General features: G+C 38.3%; 2 protein-coding genes across 3 annotated transcripts; one reads left to right on the forward strand and one right to left on the reverse strand.

The window, feature by feature from the left end:
* Positions 1-3,693: 3,693 nt before the first annotated feature.
* LOC140776558 (protein trichome birefringence-like 35) lies at positions 3,694-6,693 on the reverse strand. Of its 2 annotated transcripts, none has more exons than XM_073120297.1 (6): positions 6,430-6,693; positions 5,898-6,177; positions 5,154-5,253; positions 4,556-4,755; positions 4,313-4,462; positions 3,694-4,112 (listed from the first exon to the last, which is right to left on the reverse strand). In XM_073120297.1, the coding sequence occupies exons 1-6, from the start codon at positions 6,647-6,649 to the stop codon at positions 3,782-3,784; spliced, it is 1,281 nt and encodes a 426-aa protein (XP_072976398.1). In that variant the 5' UTR covers positions 6,650-6,693; the 3' UTR covers positions 3,694-3,781. The 2 variants fall into 2 exon arrangements, with proteins under 2 accessions (XP_072976398.1, XP_072976397.1); XM_073120296.1 differs by having other exon boundaries at positions 5,154-5,325.
* A 2,754-nt stretch (positions 6,694-9,447) lies between these two features.
* On the forward strand, positions 9,448-10,429 carry LOC140775966 (abscisic acid receptor PYL4-like). The gene has a single exon (XM_073119476.1). The coding sequence runs from the start codon at positions 9,556-9,558 to the stop codon at positions 10,165-10,167; it is 612 nt and encodes a 203-aa protein (XP_072975577.1). The 5' UTR covers positions 9,448-9,555; the 3' UTR covers positions 10,168-10,429.
* The last annotated feature ends 2,717 nt before the right edge of the window (positions 10,430-13,146 follow it).

A 13,146-nucleotide genomic window follows, 5' to 3' on the forward strand; every position in this document is an offset into this window, starting at 1 on the left:
TGGACTATGGAGTAGGGGAGGTAAGAGAGTTAGGTTGATGAATGCATTTGAGTTCTTTATATATATTAAGCACATAAGAGAGGGAGAGAGAATAGTGAATTATGTGAGGAGAATTTTAAATGGGAAATGAATTATTTGGGGAATAAATATACAGCACATCCCTTCCCCATCGCAAGTTCTAGGGTATGTGTGATCGGTGCAACAGTTGCAACCCCCCACCGACCATCGCATCCTCGCCTCCTTGCCACCAAGTGCCACAATTGTCACAGCATCCTAGCGGTTGACGATGGTGAAGAAGGGAATCGGTGATGGTGAAGGGGAGGAAGATGATTGAGGGTATTTTTATATTAATATTATAAGGAAAATTAAATTAAATTAATATATATCTTTTTATCTTAATTTAATTAAAGAATCATATAAAGGTCACAAGGGCATCTAGGTCATTTTGGTTTAATTTTGCCTAATATAACTGTCATTTAAGCTGACTCCCCCAAGAAGGGTGACATTTATAACCTAAAAAAGTTTAGGGGTCCTTTTTATTTCTTATTTCAATGCAAAAGGGTGAAGAAGATCGAAAACATCCTAATTTATAACTTCTGTATTCAAGGTTTTTTCATATTCTCTATGGTAGAATGAAGAATCATTCCAAGAAGGATAAGAAAGGCTAATTTAATTAAGTCATATTTATCTCTAAGTCTAGTTAAGTCATGTAAGCCACTAAGACAAGTTTAATTAAGTTATGTAAGTCTCTAAGATAAGTCCTAGTTCGAGTCGTATAAGCCTTTAGGGCTAGTTCGAGTAGGCCTCATTATACCCAACCTCTATATATATTAAGGGCTGGGCTTCTTGATTCAGGAGGAAATTGAATAGAAGGAATATTGAGTTGAGTTCAGTTATCTTGCATTACTTATCGTCCTTATCTTTTACTATAGTAGCCATTAAATCGTTATCTTTCTAGGTGTAGATCTAAGTAAATTCTAATTCTACCTCCAACTCATAGCCACCGTTACCTCCAGCAGCCACCCTATCCGATGATCGCCGCAATATCGAATATTTACTATTCTATCCTATTCTGACCTTGATCCACTATTTTAATTATATCTTACATCCAAACATCTGATTGATATGAAACTAAAAACATTAGAACCCTATTTCTCGATTCTATTACTACCTAAAGTTTCAAAATTATCCTACAAACTAATCGTTCCAGATTTGGTCCGTAACACCTTGATACTTATGATGAATGAAAGTATATGGTAGTACACAATGAAACTCTATCTATTATGGGGGAGCACTTTCCCTCCTTTTTTCCCCTCCTCTTCGTTGTGCTTTCCATCCCCCTCAAAGCCACCGTTCATCATTTGCCTAGCAACTCCACTATTGCTGACACCTCCGCTATCTATCTTATCATTGTACTCTCCTCGGATTTTCACAACTCCATCGTTTGCGCCGAGAGCCAAGGGTCATGGATCTCGCCCCAGTCTGCACCTCGACCCTCCACATCGTCAGCTGCCCAATTCTATACTGCTCTATCCGTGCCGATTTCCATGGATTTTGCCTTCCATGTTCTCGGGCCTCAGCAACAATCGCTCTTGCCTTATCGCCTTCGCCTCACCTCGCTTTGTTCTCTATCGTTGTCATCCTGATCTATAGATTTCATCTATGCTTTGAAAAATTAGTTTCTCAATTTTGTGGATGTATTTGACAGAGCTATCACTCTCACCCCCACTCAATGTTTATTTCTTTTACTGTTTCTTCTTGGTGTTGTTATTGGTTTCATAGTTTATTCAAACAGACTCTTAAGGTGATTTCCTTATGATCGTCGGATTTCATCTCTAGTGAGCCAGGATTTCTATTTGAGCGTGCTTCTTTATTAAGTGCTCAGACTTTTAAGACTCATGCTATTGTATTTGTAGTATAGTCATAGTTAGCCAAGCAAGAGACTTATTTCTAAAGCATTGCTCTATCTCTTTTCCTATTGTGCTTAAGTGCTTGGTCTTGATATTGGATACTTCGTTTTTGTTGTATTTATAATCTGGTTTGTAATACAACCAAGTGAGAGGCTTATTCTTAAGGTTCTTACCCAATTTCCTTGTTTTCTTCAATGGTATCGAGTTGTAATCGCTTGATTGAAACTAATAATATAAATCAATTTACAGAGAAGATGACTCAAGCATCTATCCCTAAACTACTAGATTTTCGAAAAACCTTTGAGAATGTGGTGCATCTCAGATGGGTATTAGTGTCGTACTTACAGCTAAGATGGACATCTAATTGCCTATGCGAGAAGAAAATATTATGCTTACGACTTGGAGTTCTATGCCTTAATGCAAAGGCTCAAGCATTGGTGTCATTACTTTATTCATTGAGAATTCATCCTTTACTATGACCATGACTCGCTAAAATAATTGAATCCTCAAACAAAGAGCTTAATTTGTCAACATTCAAGGTGGTTTGTTACATATTTCAAGTGCTTTTCGTCCATAAAATGATGGGCAAATAGACAATATTGTCAACCGAAGCCTTGGTGATCTATTATGATGCTTACTTTCAGACTGTACTACTACTTGGAATATTTTAATATCAAATGCATAATTTGCTTACAATAATTCTGTCAATAGAAGTACTAGGGGTGCAACCACGAGTGTCATTTGATTTAATATCATTACCTTTATCTTCAAGAGCAAGTGAAGGAGCTAAAGATTTTGTTCCACATATGCAAACAATTCATGATGGAATTCACAGTAAGATTGCTTCAAGTTGGGGATTATTTCAAGCCTAAAATTATATTTAGGCTCGGATCTCAAGATTAATTTTGAGCTCGAGCCAAGATCGAAAAAGATAGTGGGAGGTATTTTGCATTGTAAACTCGAAAGAGAAGCCTAAACTAGTTGTGTAGAACTAGCTTCCCACCACTATATATGGAGAGAGAGAGAGAGGTTGCATTGATTATACTAATTTTTTAGGTATTCATTATACTTCCCCTATCTTTTAACATTTTATTAGTTCCCTAATGTTAGCTTTCCCACCTATCTTTAAACTCCCAATTCCCACTTACCATAATTACCTAAATAGAAAGAGATAAAAATTATATTGACTAAAATTTTGAGCCTATTTTGAGATGAGTTGGCTTATATTCGAGCTTGACTTGAAATGAATTTCGAGCCTAAAATTTTATTCAAACTCATTTTAATTCAAACCAAGCGTGAGAAGGCCCTTATAATATGTGAATTGGGAGATGCATATCCTTATGAAGTACTTAAATGACTTAGTCCTAATGCTTATTAACTTGTGTTACATCAGATAGTAACATTAGTCATGTACTTAATGTAATGGATATGATTCCTTATTATGGAGATATCCCTACTTCACTAACACAAGTTATTTCTAGTCCAAATATTCTTACTGTGATCAGTCGAGAAGGATATCAAAGGTCTCAAGTAAAGTTGAAAGGATACCAAGATTTGTATCAAGGAACACTAGCCTATAAATTAGCTTAATTATGGGCTCAGAATATGTCAAAAGAAAATTAATGAGTATGAAATAAAAAGAAGAAAGATACTCATCATCTTCCATCAGATGATAAATGCACCAGCTTCTCAAGTGCTATGCTAATTGGAAAGATAACTTGAATATCTTCATTTATCCATTGAAAATAGCATCAGTTGGTTCCCTTATATGAGAAGCTACTGCTGTATACTCTCTCATCAATGTAGGAACCAATATACTCTCATGTAATTTTTCAGAGATAAAACTGCACATAATTTATTTACCTTCACAACTACAAAAAGTTGAACAGTAGCTCATTCCAGACATCAGGAACACCAGGCAAACACCAGTGTATGCAGTCAGCATAGCTCACTGGATTTGCCAGTTGCTGTTGTGATAGAGTCTCCCAGAACTTCCTGTAGATAGACGGATGACCATCTTTTCGATACTCGGAGAGCTGCGTGATGTTGAGGACTGTAACAATTGGTCCCAATCTGGCCATTATCTCATCCACCATCTGCATGGCATTGAGGTCAGACCCATTTCCCCAGTGGCCTTCCATTTCAATGGGAGCTTTCTCCTGGAAGCAGTTTCCATCACTGCCTGGATTCCATTCCTGGCTCCTGAAAACATGAAATTTAATTGACTCTGATCAAATATTTAAGCAATGGAACAGTGTACACTAGAATGAGAGTGGAAACCATTCATATAGTTGTATACATAATTCATGAAGCATGCAGAAGATTTGTATATGCAATAAAAATTTGTCTACCATGAGTAAACTTGAAAATTTTATTCAAGCAAAGTAGTCGAATATGCTCACCAGAGATGAGTGGGTGACATTGTAACGAAGAAGACCCGGTGCTTTAAGGGATTTACGCTGGATTCGATCCAATCAGCCCAGGTCTCCAAGGCCAACTTCATTGCTTCTTTTCCATCAGCTTCTTCACAAACTCCTCCTTTGTAACTCCATCTGTGCTTTTGAGTATATAACAGCAATAAATGCTAGTTCAAGGTTTATCACATGCATCCTCCTAATAGAAAAAAAGGTTAGAACCACACTCACAGTAGCTTTATCTTAGGCCCATTCCTCCACCACAAGTATGAATTGAAGACAAGTATGTCTGCTTTTGCCCATTCAGATGCATGCCTAAGAAGTGAATCTGGTCGGATGATCCTGTCGCTTAGTCTGTGATTTATCGGGTCGTCTGAATTTGACTCTACTATCAATGGAGCCCAGTAAAACTCAATAGAAGCGTTATATTCCTGTATAACCAGTACTCTCAACTGAATCATGTGTACCAGCATTACATTTCAGAACAATGAATGACAAAGAGAAGAAAAAGTATAACAAGCATATTTGTTATTACTACAGAAGTTCAGACTATAGATTAACTGAAAGATGCCATGGAATTCTTCTGAAAATGCGAGAAGAAGAAGATTGCTTCATCAAGTTGTAATGTTGTGTAATACTATTATACATTTGACTTTTATTGCTCTGAAAAATGCTTACTAGTTCTGTCTCAAGTACACTAAAAGTTGCGTTGCATGAATCATCATAAATCAGAGAGGCGAAATATGAACTTATGTTGTTCTTTTGAATTCCATAATCCAGGATGCTTCAAATTGGTAAATTAATAGAAAAGGAGTGCAATTGAACTTACCTCGGCTATAAATTTAGTTAGAGCAGAATTAGGTGTCATCAACTTCTTGCCAGAAGGGATCACAGATTGTACGAGGCACACCATGGATATCCACTGCCCTCTGTTTAGTGAATCACCCACAAACATTAACCTCTTACCTCTCAGCTTCTCTAGCATTTCTATTGCATTCCACCTTCACAAATCACAAAAAAAACAGAGAAAAACACTCAGTCACTAATTCTGCTCATTTCTTGTTATATGGTATCGAAAAAGTGGAGATTTGAAGATTCTGGAGTGTAGAATTTTTGTCCACATGTTATAAACATCGATGCCGAAAACCATAACACAAGCAGCAAAATGTTAAATATGGAATGAAGTGTGCCACCATCATTAGAGAGATTGATCTAGTGGCACCTTCAGTTGTTAGTATGTTTATCTCTGAGAAAAGAAAAACAGAAAACACAAATGATGCGAAAAGTGTAATCCGACGTGGTTGAATTTATCGGTGTCTACAACTTTAGAGGAAAACCCAATAGAGAAAATGAGAATTTCAATCACAATATCTTATTGATTAGTTAAGCATTCAGCTCATGGAAGAGCTTAGGAGCATACTGCCAATGACGCAATGAGTGCATAATGTAGTATAACTTCTGGAAATACATACTTGATATCTATAAATGCCGAAGAACACTTCTACTATGATTGAATCCGAATTCCTCCGATAGACATATCCAAAAGAGAAGGAAAGTTCTTTCAAATAATTACCTCTTTAAGTCGCAACCGCGAGGCTGCCATCGCCACTTCTGGTAATCTCTATCCGGCCGGCCATGCTTCCGACATGCTAATTGATCGGACATATAAGGGCAACCAGTCTCATCATAGAGAGGATACGAATAATTATCATAAACCCATCTCCCGGAGAACGCATTGCATTCATTCGACCGGCTCTCCTTCCCCCAATGGTATTTCACTCTCGAGCTTGGCCTGCCATTGTAGCTCTGGGCGTGAGCACAGGCCTTTGTAGCTTTCGACCAATCTGAAGCACCTAAATCCAGAAAAACTTCAACAAGATTAGACCCATTAATCCATACATCTAGGGGTAAAATCCAATTACCATTTCCTCAATTCGACCCAAAAAAACGCAAGGAAAAATGATAGAGCAATCTAAACCCATCACGCATTATATGCGCCACACCATACACTTCAAACCCAAATCAAAATTTTGTCATTTTAACACCAACCAATCTTTAAACCAACGCAATGGAGAAGAAGAGCAAGCAGAGACTCAGCCAATAACCTGACGGCAACTCGCCCACGACCCACTTCTTGGTCTTACGGGTAGAGGCGTTTGTAGTGGTAAAAGTGGGAAACGAAGGCTTTAAGATCAAACGGCGTCCTCCATCGTCTCCTGGCTTTGTTGAAGCGTCATCATGGATAAGAATGAAGGAGAGCACGAAGAAGGCGAAGAAGACCGATAAAAGATAGAGTTGGGTCTTCTTCCTGCTACACTTATGCATTGTTCTAGATGGAGATGGGCTTTGCTTGATCTATGGAAGGTTTAATGGAGGTTTTGGTTGGTTTGGAACGCGAAGGATCATATCAATCTCTAGTGCAGGCGGGCTCTTTTTTTTTTCTACTGTGAGACAAATATTTGCATTTATTACGGAAAAGTCCTCAATCTTCATCAATGTCGTGACTGGCTGACAGCATTAGAAGAATATTTCGGCGTCGCACAAAAGGAAACTCTTCTTGGCGGATAACCGCTTACCTTCTATATCTAGGGACATTTATCAAAAGCTCCCTGTATTTTATCTTTATTATCATTCACAACTCATCATTAAATAGAGAAGAACTATATTTTAAATTCAAATGATGTGTATGTTTTATTTTTAAAAGTAATTAAAAATTTTCTACTAAGTATCCGTGTGTATCATATGATGTGAATAATAATAAAAATAAAAGATATGATCTATTTGATAAATTTTCCCTATATTTATTATAAAATAAGTCTACATTTGAATATTCTCAGGATAGTTTAGATTTGTTTGATACCCTTCAGCTCAGTTGATGCTCTTGAAAGGTGAGAAAATTGAGAAACAAGAGGAGTGTTTTAGTAAAAACGACAGAAATTATTTAAAAAATGCCCTATATTTTTCTTTATTATTATTAGAACCCTATACTCATATTGTTAGAGACTTCTTTTTCACACTCCTCAAAGCATCTAACTTTATTTCTCTTAAGTCTAAACTATATATATATATATATATATATATACATATAGTAAGGTTTTGAGGCAAATATATCTTCAATCCCAATGTAATCAAATTAAAATTAAACATAAAATCTAAAGTAGTTGGGAAGTGGAGATATATTCTTAGTCACGCTCCTTGAGTGATATTGGTCATGAATTTTGTGTTTGTTGGAGATTTGATCTTAACCCGATTCTAATCGCAGCCAAATTAAAAGCAGATTAGGTTCAATCCAATCGCCAGAATGGTTAATTTTGATTTGATTCACATTGTTTTCCTATTATGTTATATTGCCTTCAAGGTTACCTAAACTATAAACTTAACATTAAAATTAAGAGTTATAGTAAGACTTATATAACTAAAAATATTACTCATATATTCAAGTTAGAGCTTGAATTGTAAATATAGAGAAGTTGGGCCTAATTGTAATCTTACCTTGGGCCTGCATATTATTAGATTGTGGAGCCTAATTTTTGAATCATTAATTTTTGATTAAATAGTTTTAGTTAGGTCAATTACACCTAACTATTACCCTTTTTTTTTAATCTAATAAAACTTATTATTTATCTTTTGTAACACTTTAACATCTCTCACATTATTGTGTTTATATAAAGCTAAGCTCGATCAACATAGTATTTTGATAGAAGTAGTCATTTTTTGGTGCTAATCATAGACTAGATAAGAAGATTAGCTCTCTCTGATAAATAAATTGGATGTCTGAATGAATCATTCTAATAAATAAAACTCGACTACTAGATTACGACGATGACTTCTAATGCAATGTAAAATAGTGGCTTTCCATGTAACTACGTTGCAACGAAATTATATTGCCCACTTGCTGATAATAAAGTTAATATAATCATAAAAGCAAGCTTTGAAATGAGGATCGCCGTACGTGGAAAATTATGATTGGGAAACAAGTGGTACAGAATTCTTGCGATCTGGGCTGCAGGCAATCAACAGTGAGTAGTTGGCCGATAGTATTTGCACAAAAGCCCCCCTACTTATTTTTAATTCCCCCACCTTCCGCCGGTGGTAATGCTTATCTTATCCACCGTCTTAAGGAACCATGCAAGTGGGCTACCCATTTGTTTGTTTCTTTTTTATAGCAATAATTTTTTTTTACAGAAAGGCCCACTTGTGAAAATTTACATGAGCACAGTTTACAAATACAACCCCGGTTTTACATCTCATCTCATCTGTGCTAATTCTGGATCTTCCCCTCCGGATCTCTCTCTCTTTCCGAGATTTGGAAGCAGTGGAGTGGAGACTTTCCTTCTAGAAGCTTCACTAGGCTTTGATGATTTCTGAAGTCTTGTCTGTTTAATAGATGAATCTTATATTTACTTATAATTATAATAAATATTATAATTTTGGAAATTAGAAGTTAAGAGTATTGTTATCATCTGGGTCCACGGGTTACAGACTAAGGTATTCACATTTTGGCCCCTCGTTTTATAATTAAAAATGTTATCACAAAAGTGTACAAATTTAAGAAAAGTTGGTAAAGAAAAGAGACAAGAAATAGGGCAATAAAGTAATATTAAAGCTGCATCGAGGGCACAAAGGACAGTTTAGTAACATCATCTCCACCAACTTGTCTCCTATTTTATTACCCACAACATCACCCACCTTTAATTTTAATTTAACCACTTCATTGTCCCACTCAACCCCCCACCCCCCCCCCCCTCACCTTCCATACCCTCTCCACTTTCCCCCACTGGAGGAGGATTTCAACCTTCACCAAAATATAATTCAATTTGCCCGATTTGGTAAACACTCCTTCACGTTATCCCGAACCAATTTGCTAATATTTATTAATTCTTATTTATGTTTGAAAAATAGACATAGACGGTGAAATTTAATTACAAGGATGATAATTATACGTTACTATTATCTTATTATCCCTCTTTTGAATCGTTCCGTAAAAAGAAGGCCCAATTGCCTCAAATTGCATAATGGTTCCAAAATATCCGTACCAAATTGCCCCTCACCGAAGAAGAGACCCCCCATCAAAGCTCACCTCTTTATTTCCCCAAAATTCGTCACTATATAACCCCTCCAGGCCTCCTCCATTCACCCTCCCCCACTGCCCCCCCTGATACCCAAATCTCCCAAATCTCTCCTTCGCCTTCTAAAAAGAGGAAAAAATCAAAAGAGGGAGGGAGAGAGAGATGCCTTGCGTTCCACTTTCCAAGCCTTCGATCCAACCACAGAGGGTGGTCGTCACCTCCACCACCACCACCACCACCACTGCATCGGATGGGTGCGCGGATCACGAGGTCCCTGATGAGGTGGCACGCCACCACGAGCACTCGCCGGCGGCGAACCAGTGCTGCTCCGCGGTGGTCCAGCACGTGTCCGCCCCCGTCCCGGCGGTGTGGTCGGTGCTCCGCCGATTCGACAAGCCCCAGGCCTACAAGCACTTCGTCAAGAGCTGCGCCGTCCTCGCGGGCGACGGCCACGTCGGGACCCTCCGCGAGGTCCGCGTCATCTCCGGCCTCCCCGCCGCCTCCAGCCGCGAGCTCCTCGAGATCCTCGACGACGAGCGCCACGTCATCTCCTTCCGCGTCGTCGGCGGCGAGCACCGCCTCCGCAACTACCGCTCCGTCACCACCCTCCACCCCTCCCCCTCCGGCGGCACCATCGTCGTCGAGTCCTACGTCGTCGACGTCCCCCCCGGCAACACCCCCGACGACACCAAGCTCTTCGTCGACACCATCGTCCGGTGCAACCTCCAATCCCTCGCCCGCACCGCCGAGAAGCTCTGGAGGACAAACCAGTAATTTCCCCTCCCTCCCCTGGTGGGTGGGGTTTTGAGTCGTACCCGCTTCCCATCCATCCATCCATCCATTCCTTCCACTTGCGAAAGAGCCAGCGATCGCGACTTCCCTCTCTCTCTCTCTCTCTCTCTCTCTCTCCTGCTGTTATTTTTCAATTCCTCCCCTCCTTTTCTTTTTATTTAATGTTTCAGATACGGAGAGCCAAAAACGAAAAAAAAGAATAGATCAAAGATGATGTGAATAATAAATATTATCCTTAGTTGTATCCAGCTGTGTTTATGATCACATTTAATTCCTAGAGCGTGCCCTGCTCTGCTCCACAACGTACATCCCCAACGCTGGTTTCTGTGTGCATAGCCATCTCGTTACGTTCGTAACATCGCTAATAAAATGTGCATTTTTGAGACTCTTTTTAGTTGTAGGTTTTTTCCTTTCTTCTGGACAATCTAACGACGCCGTTGCACGCCGCATTAAGATACTAATATCTACTGGAATCAGTGAGCTGCCCAGATTCAACTTGGCACTAAAACTAAATCAAACTGCAAGTTGGAGAAATTTTTTCTTTATTCCAGTTTTCAATGCTTTTGCCATCCCCCTCCCCTCCCCCTCTTTTTCTTTCTTCCATCCAAATTCTCTCCTCCAATATAAGAATGAGATTGATGGGGGTGTGCAAGTTGGGGTCGCAAGTTGGGGGTTGCAATTTGCTTGATTATAATTTGGACGTATCACGCTACCCATGACCCTTCCCTTTCCCCCTCTCCAAAGGTCACATCCCAACTCTTCGCCATGGCATTGACCAGAATGCCCCGCACCGGGATTCACCGCCACCAGCTGTGTCGCGGGCAGTATCGTCATTGTCCGCTTTCTTTTTCTTTATATAGCCTGGGGTTGAGGACTAGTTGGGCCACATAGGAGAAGTTTACGAGTAGTTGGATGACGGCATCAGTTGAACATTTTGGAATGGGGGAATACGAGAGATTCTTAATTTGATTCTTGGGTTTGTTTTTTTCCTACATGCATACCCTTAAGAAGATCTTTTATTCGTGTGTTCACATATACCCTCCTGATTAGTTTTTTAAACGTAATAGATTAAGTCTCAATAATTTAATTAAAAAATAATAATATTACCGTTAAGTAAGAGAAATGTTTGAAAACTAGAATAACTTAATTATATTAGTAATATTTCTGGAAAAACTAGAGTGATATCCCTAAACTTTATATTGAGATATAATTGTTAGATATTTTTTGTGTCCAAATTTAGTGGAGCTCTTGTTCTTTTATCCTAAAAAGTATTATGAATTCGAATAAACCTAATTGACTCATCAACATTTCTTTTATTTAACTAAGCCATAGTGAACTTCCTAATCCATATGTTTTTAGTAGACGTGAGATTATTTAAATTATTCAGCTAAGCCATGGTTGCAGCTTAATAAAAAGTTTAAAGTTGCGCAACGATACAAATAGAACGTTACAATGTATAAAATTATAATTATATAATTATTTAAGTTTTTAAAGTAATTGACGAGTTAATATAATATCACTTTAGTTCGAACCCCATCACCGGCTTGACCAATCGGCTATTTAAAAATATAAAATACTCATCCCATTTAAGACAAGTTTATATTCGAGTCTATTAAAATGTCCGAAACTATAGAATATTAAATATAAAAAGAAATTATTTGTTAATGCTTTAAGCTTTTAAGTAGAGTTTCTGAGTTAAGAAAAGGGTGGTAAAATATATTTAACACAAACATACTAATCAATCTTAGGAGAGCAAAGCTATGAAATCACTTGTTATTTGATAATAAAGCTAAACAGAGGCCATGGCAATCAAGGAAAGGTGAGGCATCTTGCTCAGTAGAATTAGCATCGCAAGCTTATATATAGACGGGAAGAATATGGAATGTACGGAAAAAGCATGGGAATGTAGTCACTCTTTTCCCAAAGTTATGCTTTCCATTCTTTCTTTATTTTAAGTTTTAATAATGCCCACCGTTTGCATATGCAAGTTGCATACATTGCTAACAAGTGGTTCACATCAAACTTTTATCTCATTCTACCTATTAAACTTTGTCTAGTCTATGACTGCTTAATCTGGGAGGTTGTTGTTGGTACCCTAGTCCACATGGGGTTTCATAGGATGGTGTTAATTAAGATAAAGGTGGATTATCTCCTCTTCCCGGTTTGCCATCCTTGTCAATGGTTCCACCTCTGAGTGGATTGCTCCCTATTTGCAAGCTTCGATAAAGAGATCCGTAGTCACCCTATTTATTCATCCTTGTCTCTTAGCTCCTCTCTAGCATTCTTAACTCTCGGGTGGGCAGTGGCCTTTGTATGAGTTTAGGGTTGGGGATGTTCATCTCACCCATCTCTTATATGCAGATGATCTCCAATTGATTGTCCAAGCCTCTCAGTTAAATATAATATGCATCTGCAATTGTCTAGACCTATGCTCATAATTATCCAACTAGAAAGTTAATTTTAACAAATCTAATTTGTTTCTCTCATAATGGCTTAGCCCTGACCTTGCTGGTTCCTTGTGTGATGTAGTCAGAATTTGAGTAGCCAAGATGCATTTCCTTCGTCTATCTGGGTGTCCTTATCTTAAGCTACCAGGTCTATATTTGTGGCTAGATGGCTCTCTTGGATCGGGTTGCTAAGAAGTTAGCTAGGTGGAAAAATAACCTCATATCAATTACAGGTAATCTCACTCTAACTAATTCTACTTTTTGCGGGACAAGGGACAAGACAAAGGGCTCAATGTGATATACTGAGATATTGTGTTTAGCCCAAGTCTAAACGGGGCCTCACTATCACACAACTCAAGGCTGCTAGGTCTACTCTCCTTAGCAAGCTTGTTTTCAGGGTTATTAACTCTACATATACTCTATGAGTTCAGATCATGAAGGCCAAATACACGGAGCTCAATCCTTTTGCCTTATCAAGTGTTTTTTAGATCTTAGGAGGGACTCTATCAGATTT

The sequence above is a fragment of the Typha angustifolia genome, chromosome 14, assembly GCF_048772165.1.
Source record: "Typha angustifolia cultivar Huaian chromosome 14, ASM4877216v1, whole genome shotgun sequence".
NCBI classification, from domain to species: Eukaryota; Viridiplantae; Streptophyta; class Magnoliopsida; order Poales; family Typhaceae; genus Typha; species Typha angustifolia.

What these genes read in the sequence shown, in the direction of transcription:
- LOC140776558 (XM_073120296.1), bottom strand. Translation starts at nt 6,649, where the DNA reads ATGCATAAGTGTAGCAGGAAGAAGACCCAACTCTATCTTTTATCGGTC. An exon ending in CGCGGTTGCGACTTAAAGAG is followed by an intron (nt 5,326 to 5,897) that starts GTAATTATTTGA and finishes TGATTTGTGAAG; the next exon opens with GTGGAATGCAATAGAAATGC. An exon ending in TAACTAAATTTATAGCCGAG is followed by an intron (nt 4,756 to 5,153) that starts GTAAGTTCAATT and finishes CTGGTTATACAG; the next exon opens with GAATATAACGCTTCTATTGA.
- LOC140775966 (XM_073119476.1), top strand. Translation starts at nt 9,556, where the DNA reads ATGCCTTGCGTTCCACTTTCCAAGCCTTCGATCCAACCACAGAGGGTG.